General features: G+C 34.0%; 1 protein-coding gene across 2 annotated transcripts in view; it reads right to left on the bottom strand.

Annotated features, from left to right (window-relative positions):
• SASH1 (SAM and SH3 domain containing 1) overlaps window positions 1–12,065 on the bottom strand; it is a 224,595-nt gene that overhangs the window by 79,342 nt on the left and 133,188 nt on the right. For both annotated transcript variants that reach the window (XM_051997918.1, XM_051997917.1), the window contains exons 6-8: window positions 11,191–11,277; window positions 7,139–7,251; window positions 1,245–1,346 (exon numbers count right to left, since the gene is read on the bottom strand). In XM_051997918.1, coding sequence (XP_051853878.1) covers window positions 1,245–1,346; window positions 7,139–7,251; window positions 11,191–11,277 — 302 coding nt within the window. The remainder of the gene's footprint in view (window positions 1–1,244; window positions 1,347–7,138; window positions 7,252–11,190; window positions 11,278–12,065) is intronic.

The following is a 12,065-nucleotide window of genomic DNA, read 5'->3' as shown; positions in this document are numbered from 1 at the left end:
CTGCTTGCCATCTGGGGGAGGGGGTGAAGGGATGGAGGGGAGAAGTCGGAACAGAAGTGAGTGCAAGGGATAATGTTGTAAAAAAAAAAAAAAAAAAAAACTACCCAGGCATGGGCTCCATCAATAAAAAGTTAAAAAAGAAAAAAAGAGGATCTATCCAAAATGCTGAAGGTTCTACTTGCTTTTGCCTGATACTGTGAGAGCACTAATAAAACATTCTGGCTGTCCACTTGCCATATCTTGAACTTGCCATGTGAACAACCTATTTTCTCTTTCTATCTTACAATTCTTTAATCACATCTTTTACTTCTAGTTCTCCTTGCAAGTTCTTTATTGGTTTTATGTTTCAGCCTACTTATACTCATCATGAATCCTGTCATTATCCTTATAAGGTATTCATTTTTATTTCTTTGGAGACAGTTATAGCCCAAGTTTTGCTGCCACATAAGAACACTGGTAGAAAGGTGAGATTGAAAAAGATAGGTCTTGGCTTAATTTCACAATTTTCCTGAAAGCCCACTCTCTTCCTCCTTTCAACTCTGAATCCAACATGCTGTCTATACTAGATAATCAAACAATTGGACAAGCTATGTAAAGTATTCTTTCAAATGCATAATGAAATTTGGGCAACAGACTTTTTCATCCACTTGGTCTTTCTTGTGTAGAAAGAAAGATCAAACACACCTAAGTGATTGCAGATTTCTTCCTGAAAGTTTTGCAATTTTGCTGGGCCTGATACAATCAATTATCCCCACACAGGAGACTTTGATGGACCTTACCATCCACACAGAATCCTTTTTCTATCTGGCCTCTCCAGAAAGAATCCCTTTTAACACCACCCTGATGACAAGTATTAAAAATAAATATCTAATAAAAAAAGAAGATTTATGTTCACTAAAGATACCACCACTTAAACTGACACTACACAGGAGTTGTAAACTATTTACATATATTAATCTCATTTGAACTTTACCACAACTCCCACAAGGTAGGTATACCCATTTTATAAATGAGAAAAGTTACTATGACAGATTAGATAATTTGTCCATTATCACACAGCTAATAAGTATTAGTGGCAGGATTCAAACTTAGGAATCCCTGATTTCAAGTTCAGTATTCTGTCTTAGTTTCCAACAATCATGAGCAAATTACTATGTGACAATAGTTCAAAAGTCTTGCTGCTGTATAGTTTTCCTTGTTCAATCAAAAATAATCCAAGCACCCAAAGAGATCAAGGTACTTACATTACAGTTAGAGGAACCATCAAAGGATGGGTAAGATCCATCTGGCCAATCTGCAGGATCCAAGGTACCAGACTGCCTGTGCTGGGCTTCATATTCCTTGAGCTACAATTAAAAAAACAAAACAAAACAAAACAAAAAAACCCCACCACACTTAAAACAAAAGCCAAAACACCAACCAGTCACAAAGTAATCATTTTCCTTATTATTAATAGTAGTAACCATTATTAATTTAAATACTACTATTCATTGAGTAGCAATAGAGAACATGGCTTCTAAAACTGGAACAAGAAACATTCCCTACCTTGTATGGTATAATTAAACCAAATTTATAAGTAAAAAGAAATTTCTGTGTTCACTGAAGTTTTCATTTTCTTTGCTATTATTTTCTTACTTTCAATATAAAAACTTCTCCTTTTCAAGTTCAATAACAAGGCTAAAATCTACAGCCATTCAGAAACAGACTAGAATCTGGCCTGCAAAGAACGACTGCCCACGCAAGTCACACACACTCCATTTGTAAACAGACACTGCATAGCATTCCACAGTAATCTGCACAACAAAGATGGAATCCTGAAACGTTTTTTCAAAAATCTTTTTTTCTTCTTAGTTTAAACTCCAGGTCACCAGTTCAGCATAATTGCATAATAAACTTTGAGCATTTTTTTTTTTTTTTTTGGAAACAGTAAGGATAGGGAAGGACACAACTATACTGAGAAACATGTAGGATACCTTTCAAGTCATTAAATAGCTTTCTTACATGACAAGTTTGAAATGTAAAGAAAATCTTTGGCAAATTAAATGAGCAATTTTGCATTAAACATAAGATCTTCTAGTATGATGTGTCTGAAAAGCTTCATGCTCTCTATCAGGGAAAAAGAATGAAAATTCAACCCTGCTATACAATGTGAGTTTAGTTTGCCTTTCCACTGAAGGTTTCCTCAGATGTGCTACTGAAGCGAGATTGTGACTGGATTCAAAAAGATTGTAAGTGCATATTGCAACAGAATCTACCATAGTCAGGATGCTTTGGGACAGTTTAGCAGACAAAATCTTCAGAGCACCAGCCTAACAAGATTGGAGAAGTTCAACACTTGGAAACTAGCCATCAGGCGATACTTTTTAATTTTTTTTTTTTTTTGGGGGGGGGGGGGGAAGGAAAGTGCAAGGGAGACAAATTCACAAAAGACTATTTGCTAGTAGTATGTAAAACTTTCAATCTGTATCAGTACTCATATGGAGTTTTTGAAGTACAGAAAGAAGGCACTAAAAGAAAAAGAATATGAACATGGGAATCATAGGTCATGGGCTGCTTTTCCTGGACCTCAGTTTCCATAAATTGAGGAGGTTTGACTAAATAACCCTTAATATATATCTCTTCCGATTCTCAATCTATAATCCTAAGAATTTTCTTTTCTTTTCTTTTTTTTTTTTTGATATTTGTATCCCCCAGTGCTAATCACAGTGATATGCACAGAGATGCTTAATAAATACTTGGCAGTTAGGTGACACATTGGCTAGAGTGCTAGATGGGGAGTCAGGAAAATCAAAGTTTAAAACCAGCCTTATGTACATAGTAGCCATTTGACCTAGTTAAGCCATTCAATCTCTGTGTATCTCAGTTTTCTCAAATGTTAAATAGGAATTAAAATAACACCAATCTCTCAGGGTTATTGTGAGGATCAAATGAGATCATATATTTTGCAAATCTTAAAATTCTATAAAAATGCTAGCTATTAATGTTATTAATTGGTGATCTTAAAAAAAACCCACAGAATATATATATATGTATATTACACGGACACCATGCATCATTTTGTATTGTGAAAGAAAACAATTTGATAAAATAGACCATGATATTAAAAACTTTCTTTATCCTTTGAGGTACTATTTTATCACTAAATTACAGTTTTTAAAAGGATAAAAGAATTCCACAATGTATTTTTAAAATTAGCAAACATTCTGAGTTTTATGTTTTCCTTCATATTAAATTTACTTCCAGGGCTTTGAAACTTCATACTACTGAATATTGATATAGTTGCATTTAAAATATAGTTAGCCTGACCTCCTCATTTCTAGGGTTAGAAGCTAGGTCTCATATTTATTTTTAGCTTGGAATCATCTTTACCTTACAGAATATTAAACTGCCTCATTTTTATCATTTATACAGGTCCTGAAATCCCCACATTCTTCATGAAGTCCTTTTGTTTGTGTGAACATGTATCCCCATAGATGCCCTCCCCACTTTTCATTCCATCTTGCCCAATCTCCAGCATTCTCTTAAAGGCACATCCCCATGACCTCAATATGATAGAGATACTTCATTATTCACACATGTAGGTGGTTTCATGCTTTGATCCTACCTACCCGCCTTTGTAATTAAGTTTGCCTTAACTTGGAGACTCTTAGAGGGTAGAGCCCAGCTAAAAGTAACTCTCTTTGGTTAATGCCTAGTTTAATGCCATGGGTAATTCAGCATTTGATGATATATCTTTCTTAATGATACTTATTTCAAAATAATAGTACCATCTTATGATTGTATAGTATTTTATACTTTATGAAATTCATAGAAAAAGTTAGTGTCTGAGTCCAGATTTGAAGTCAGATCCTTCTGACTCCAGGGTTGGGGCTCTATCTACTTTTCTGCTTCATTTCCCCAACTTACACATAATTTTATGAATATAGTATACTATGTTATAAAGGGAATAAAAAAAAATTCAAGTTAAAACTTTTTATGTTGTGAAATAATGCTATTTCTTATTTTCTCTAAACATATATTCTTATCCTTATCCAAAGACCCTGGATGTCAGGATTCCAGGATTCTGTAGTTATATTGTATCACAGTCTCATGGGTAAAGAAAGGTCCTTAAAGATTTAGTCCTTTTTTAAGGATCTAAGAAAGATTACAGTAATATTATCCTAGATATCTGGCTTTTTGATTTAGTCTCAAAAACATGGGGATTGGGGAAGAAGTTACATTATTAGTGATTTCTGATACTCTTTTTTAAAAAAAAGTTTTTAATCTAAATACTCTCCAGCGGTCTATTTCTTTTACTTATTCTAACCTTGATGGAGAAAAACTAATTATATCTGCAAGCTATGCCTATTTGAAGGCATTTCTTATACTCGAAAAGTTTCTAAGTTGCCAATATGTCTTTGCCTTCCTATGAATTCTGTATTTTCTTTCCTATGGGTCTTTTAAATCTTTTGATCACTTAGCTGTAATATTCTAAACCCTTTTCTGTAGTAGTATCCTTCTGTGTCTATTCATCTAAATGATACAAAATACCTCATACAAGAAAGGATTCAATAATATACCAATACCAAAGTAGATTATAAACCATATAAATTGATATGTAATCCAAAGACATTTATTCACTTCAATAAACTATAATAATAACCAATAGCTAGCATACATATAATACTTTAAAGTTTGCAAAGGGCTTTACAGATAAAACAACAAAATAATAGTAATAATAACAATAGCTAACACTTCTATAGCACTTACTATGTGTGACAGGTACTATGTTAAGTACTTTACAAATATTACTTCATTTGATTTTCAAAATAACCTTGGGATGTAGGGGCTATTATTATCCCCATTTTACAGGAAAGAAAACCAAGGTAAACAGGCAGATTAAGTAAATTGCTCAGGATCACACAGCTACTAAGTATCTGAGTCTGGGTTTGAACTCACATCTTCATAATTCCAAGTGAGGCACTTTATCTACTTACTGTCACTTAACTGACTTCTAAGAAATCACTCAGAATTTTTTATAGTCTGTCCATCTTATAATTGGTTTTTATATTTTTATATTTTCATTTCATGGGCTTAATTTGGGGCATATGCTCATAGCACTTTTGGGTTCTAAAGTGCTTCAGTAACACTTTAATAAATGATACCTCCATGACTTGAAAGTCTTTAGGAAGATTTCAAAAGTATCTTAGATTGTGTCCTCCATACACAATCAACAAACTGAAAGGAGAAATCAAGTCAATCATCTAATTGTTCCATCATAATAATGTTCACTTAATGAACTTGTGCCTCAGTATAGCAAATGTGTATTCACTAGTTTAGAAGCTAGCATATCATCTAAAAGCATCCAGTTCAATTCAAGGGAACATCTGGCCTGATTAATTTTAAATAACAGTAGCAATAATAGCTTAAAAGCAAAACACACACACACACACACACACACACACACACACACACACACACACACACACAAACATACACCCTAAACCCGAAAGGCAAGTTTACTGTTTTTTTTTTTTATTTTAACTTAAAAACTACAAAAACAACAACTTTTAAACTAGGGGATCTCCAGCCATGATTTGTGAGGAAACTTGATAGAATTTATGTATGACATGACACCTCTGATACTATTTTGATTCAAGGACTGTAATAATTATCTCAAATGAGATAATATATGTAAAAACTCTCTGCAAACTATAAAGGACTTGGAAAGATGCCAGTAGTTGTAATTATTATTGTTATCTTTAACGACTAACTTCTCTCTCACCAAGGGAGCATCTCCATTCCCTCTATTTATTTGACTTAAGAGCTTTCTGTCATAACAAGCACCTGTCCTATGTGATTTTTCTAATCTTCTCAAGTTGCCTGTAAGCTAAAAGAATCAGAGATATATGTATTAGTCTAGTATTTAATGGTTGTTTTTTTTTTTTTTTTTTTTTTAAATGTATATAAGGCACTATGCAGGAAAATTTCCTTTTAAAAGTTAAGACATGGTTGTAATAGGAACCAGATAAAGACTGGGTCTATAATTTCATCAACTTGTGTTGGTAGACAGCTGGGTAATAGAGTGGATAGAACACTGATCTTAAGAGTCAGGAAGACCTGAGTTTGATTTCTGCTTTGGACATCTACTAATGATATAACACTGGTCAGGTCATTTGATCTCTCAGTGTCAGTTTCTTTAGCTATAAAATGGAGATAATAATACAACCTAACTCATAGTGGTTGTCAAGATCAAATGAAATAACATTTAAATTGCTTTGCAAACTTCAAAACACTCTTTAAATGTTATTGCTGTTGTTGTTACTATCACTATTATTTTAGTAGTTTCCTATACTAGCTGGAGTAACTAAGTAAAATAGCGTCAGCATTATTTTGTTAAGAATAGTGGTCTGACTTACATGAACTGATGCTAAGTGAAATAAGCAGAGCCAGGAGATTATTATATACCTCAGCAACGATACTGTATGAGGATGTATTCTGATGGAAGTGGATTTCTTCGACAAAGAGATCTAACTCAGTTTCAACTGATCAAGGATGGGCAGAAGCAACTACACCCAAAGAAAGAACATGGGAAATGAATATAAACTGCTTGCATTTTTTTTTTCTTCCTGGGGTATTTATACCTTCTGAATCCTATTCTCCCTGTGCAACAAGAGAACTATTCGGTTCTGCACACATATATTGTATCTAGGATATACTGTAACCTATTTAACATGTATAGGACTGCTTGCCATCTGGGGGAGGAGTAGAGGGAGGGAGAGGAAAAATCGGAAGAGAAGAGAGTGCAAGGGATAATGTAAAAAATTACCTGGCATGGGTTCTGTCAATAAAAAGTTATTAAAAAAAAAAAAAAAAGAATAGTGGTCTGAGTATATCAAATGGCTTACAATCTCAAAGAGCAAGGAAGGGAGGGAAGGAAAATACTTGGAACTCAAAAAAATTTTTAAATGCTAAAATCTGTTTTTATATGAAACTGGGGAAAATAAAATTTTATTAAAAAGAGAAAATAGTGATCTTGGACACCACCAAATGTTATCAAAATTCTCTTGACCAACACAGTTCTCTGCCCTTCAATATTCCAGGGTGATTTAAAATAGGGCAAAGTAAGTGACAAGAAGTAATGTCATTAATCTCTTACCCTTGCAAGGGCTTCTTCAATAGTGATCATCTTTTCTTTGACCATCATCATCAGCTGGATGCGCTCTTCATCACTCATTGTTATTTCACTTGCCACATAACCAACATCTTCACCTGTGAAAAAGGAGGAGAAATATATGTTTGAGATCACAAATTACCAAAAGACCTAAATGTTAATCTTACAAGAATAACCATGTAGAGTGGAGAGACCTCCCCTTGCATTGTATTAATAGGACAGTAAAATGGTAGTATTGAGTCACAACTTAATAACAGCATATCACAGCTTGGGAAAAAAATTAAAACTGAAGTGAAACAAAAAAGCTTCCTCTAAACTGCTGGAAACTTTCATAAAGGAAGCATACCCATCAGGATAGTTTCAGACCCAAGAATATAGAGAACTTTTATTTGCCAGTGAAACTATATTCGATTAACCCCCCTCAATCATAGAAATATTCCAAAATGGTGTAAGATTTCCTTGACTTCTCTTATTGTCTATGAAACAAATTATAATCACCCAGAAACTGCAGGAAAGTTCTGATGTTATAAAACAAAGATTTGGTATTAGGGTGAATTGTAGAAAATAAAAACAAAGCTTCATAAACTGGCAAATTAGGCTAATGAGTTATTTTACTCAGTTAATACAGCTACTTGATGAGGAAAAGGAAATTAAATGAAATCACACAGATGACCCATTTTTTAATTCATTAAAATTTATAAATATTTAGATGCATACAAATATAAACATGCACAAACCCAGTACACTGTAATGGCTAGGATACTAGAGAGGAAATCAGCAAGGTTTTGCTTCAAATCCTCCAATATTTAATAGCTCTTTAGCAGTAATAGCTCTCTAGTCTCTCTGAGCCTCTTTTCCACACCATCTGTTAAATGGGGATAATAACACCTATAATGCCTTCCTCACAGGATTATTGTGAGCCTCAAAGAAGATAATGTGGGTGATGTACTTTACATCCTCTAAAGCAATAACTGGTGTCAAATTCCAAGAGAGACAGATCCCTGTAGGCCACACATTGATTTAAAAAACCACAAATGAATATCATCTGTGTTATATCATATTTTAATTTATTTTGTTAAATGTTTTCCAATTGCATTTTATTCTGGTTCCTAAAGGTTTGGAGCTACATGTAACCTCACTCTAAAGCAACATATAAATGTCAGTTATTGTTAAAAAATATGAGTCCATATATATCTCTGTGTGTGGTGTGCATATATGTACATTATATATGATGTGTACACAAATTACATAACACATATGTATATGACATGTATATATGTAACAGACTGAGACATATATACGTGCATTCATATATCATATATAGTTACATATATACATAGTCATATGGATGTGCGTTATGGATAGATGTGTATGAAAGGCTCACAGTACAGTGAATAGAGAGCTGACCTTAGATTCAAAAAAATTGTTTCTGACATGGATTGAGTGTGATCTTAGCCAGCTACCTCCTTAAATCTCCCAGTGTTCCTAGGCAACTCTAAAACTAAGTTACAGAACAATTACTCATTTTCATTGAAAATGGAACTTCCTTACCATAAGTTTCCTTTAGACCAACCATAATATTTATTTTGCACCTATTACATGACATGGTAAGCAAGTACTGGGTTTGCCCTCCCCCAATGTTCATATACCCATATTAGCAGTAGCTTTAACATGATAATTCCATGCGTGTATGTAGCAATGCATACATACACACACGGCATTATTATCATAAACAAGGTTCTGAATTGTAACAAGATAGATGTTTTTGATGCAATGTTGAAAGCAGCTAGAATTGTAGCTAAAAAGCAATCCCCTTGTCAGATTACTTTTAAAGAACTTTCCTAAATTGCAAACAGATTCCTTTCACCTTTAATATATTTGAACCATGTTAGCAAGATCTGTACCTTTAGTCAGCATTGTGAGAAAGGATCCATCTGTGAAAGCGTGCTGGCTTTAACAAACAAACCAAAAATAAATGTGCATTGCAGCCATACATCTTTCTCTCCCTGTCTTATCTTTCTTATTCATCCTTTACTGGTTCCTTATGTTATTAAGATTTCAGCTATGGCTTGCCCTTGCTGCAGAGAGGTAAAGTGAAAGAGCTTGGTTTTATCCTCAATTATGATGGACTTAGCTCTTCTCAGTAATACAGTGATCCAAGTCAGTTCTAATAGGAATGGAAAATGTCACCTGCATCCTAGGGAGATTGAATACTTCAAACTATACTATTTTCACCTTTTCGGGGGAGGTTGCTTTTTCCCATAGATTTTCCCTTTTTTTCTGATTTTTCTTTCACAACATGACTAATATAGAAGTACATTTAAAATGGTTGTACATGTTTAACCTATGTTACTTGTTGTTTTGGGGAAGAGGTAGCTAAGGAAGGGAGAAAAATTTGGAACTCAAAGTCATACAAAAATTAATGTTAAAAACTATCTTTGCATGTGATTGAAAAAATAAAATGCTATTGAGGAAAAAAAGAGCTTAGTTTTTAGACTGGAAGGGACAAATTTAAACCAGAGGTTGTTTCAAACTTGTTTTTCCCCTATGTTTCCCTTTTCATTTTGCATATAGCTATCACCAAGTGTTCTCTGATCCCTATCTATGTGACCTGACCATACAGAACAGATGGTGAACATGGAATGATGAATAATTGATGTTGTTTATTTTACTACTTACTTCACTTCTAATTTGGGGGGGGGGGGTTAGGAATAAGAAGGACAAGGAGCTGGGATGATTTTGCGGTAATTATTATTTTCTTTTAAGTGGATTGGTATGTTTTTAACATTTATCTATAATAGAGGACTCAGATCTGAGATTGAATTTTATCTTTGAATATTTCTAGGAAGGTACTATGAAGAGAAGGCTTCATGGTTCAAGGCTCCCTCCAAGTTTGGAAAAAGAGTGACTCTTATAAGCATAAGCCAACTTTAAAAATATACCATGTCAAACATAGCCAATAAATACAGGTGTGCTGGCCCACAAATACATGCTTTTTCTGTGAGCATTTCCATTTCCCTTCTTCAGTTTACTAAAGAAAAAGAAATCTTCTGAGCAAAAAGTGTACCCAAGTCTTTATGGTTCTTACTTGGAAATGAAAATGGTGGGCATATAAACAGTATGTAGATCAAATTTTCATTTGACATTAAGCAAAGTTGCCCACAAGTCAGCTGTGCTAGATTCTGAAAAGTAATTTCAGGTAGTGCTAGCAAGACATAAAAATGGAATATTTACTATGGGAACAACAAGACAAAACAAAGCAAAAAATGGAGATGGGACTGTCTTCACAAGACAGGCTAGGAAAATTCCTGTAGTATAAGGTATTTGGACAGTTCCCAGAAGCAACAGGCTATAAGTTATCCCCTTTCCCAGAAAAATGTCAAAAGTGCAGGTGTCTTATGAACTATAAGGAAAATGGCTAATTGTCTTCTAGATTGAGCCAGTACTGGGGAAGTATCTAACTACCCAAATTCATCAGAGGAAGCAATTTATTCCCCCGGAAAGATGATTGCATTTACAATCTGAGGAAATGGATTCAAGTTTTAGTTCTTCTACTTAGGACATATAGTAAGTGGACTCACTATGCCTCTTGTGACACAGCTTAGGTAGTGGATAGAATGCTGATCTAGAATCAGGAAAATGTGGGATCTAATATGGCCTGAAGAGTTTACTAACTGTGTGATCATGGGCAAATTGTTTCATCTTTGTTTGCCTCAGTTCCCTCAACTGTAAAATGGTCATAACAATAACACCTAATTCCTCATGATGTTGTGAGGACCAAGATAATATTTAGGAAGTGCTTAGTATGGTATCTGGATTAAGATTCTCCAAATATTAAGGTTTTTTTGACTTCTTCTTCCCCATTTGCCTTAGCACCAAATTATGCAGAGCTCAGCTTTAGAGCAATAATAGTAAATCAAGAAGAGTTTTAACTTATTTTTATGAGAACAAGCAATGAACTATACATATCCATTTTAACTTATGGAATAAACCTCTCAATGTTTGAGAGAATAAGGGAAAAAAAACTTCAATAGTACCTTTGGAAGTCTGCCTCATTATTCCTTTCTGATTCTTGCGGAAGTTCTGCCAAAAATACTTGTTTTTCTTTTTCCAATCCCCTTTCCCTAAAAGGACAAAAAAAAGTATAAGCAATAGGTACATGAAAATGAAAAGTAGATTTATTAAAATTCAAAACTTTCAAAGATTACTTTGATTCAACAAAATGAATGTTGATTTCCCCCCTTAATTTTGAGATGAAAAATATTTGTAAGTAAATTCACAGCAATTTAGAGGAAATTAAACTTGCTTGGAAATAAGAAAAAGGTTTAGAGAGTTAAGCTAGAATATAGGAGACATTATATTTATTCACATGAATAGCCTTTTCTATCTCCTTTGAAGATTAATTTAGATAATGTGTCTGACAGGAAGGGAGGAAGGGAAAGAAGGAAAGAAGAAAGGAAGGAGGGAGAAAAGGAAGAAAGGAGGGAAGGAAGGAAGGAGAGAAAGAAGGAAGGAGGGAGAAAGACTAACTTTTGTTTCTCTTTTTTTCTTTCTTATTGTTAATCTGAGTGCATGACACCAATATGAAATCTCTAATTACTGCCATTGATTTCTTACTGTTAACTAGGGGGGAAAAGGCACCAAAATAACTCACACATTTTATAGACCCACTGAAAAGACTAATTGTTTTTATTGGTTTATGATTCTAACCCTCACAGATGAGGTCTTAGACTGGTTCTTGAGGATTGATTTTGAGGGGATTTGAAGATCTTATTTGTACCACAAACAGATCATGCTTTCAATATATTTGAGGTAGGGGCAGTTAGATGGCACAGTGGATAGAGTACTGGGCTCTGGAATCAAGAGGATGTGAGTTTAAATGTGACCTCAAACACTCAATATTTCCTAGCTG

The sequence above is a fragment of the Antechinus flavipes genome, chromosome 4 (genome assembly GCF_016432865.1).
Source record: "Antechinus flavipes isolate AdamAnt ecotype Samford, QLD, Australia chromosome 4, AdamAnt_v2, whole genome shotgun sequence".
Classification (NCBI taxonomy): domain Eukaryota; kingdom Metazoa; phylum Chordata; class Mammalia; order Dasyuromorphia; family Dasyuridae; genus Antechinus; species Antechinus flavipes.
This window is presented reverse-complemented; position numbering and strand designations above follow the sequence as displayed.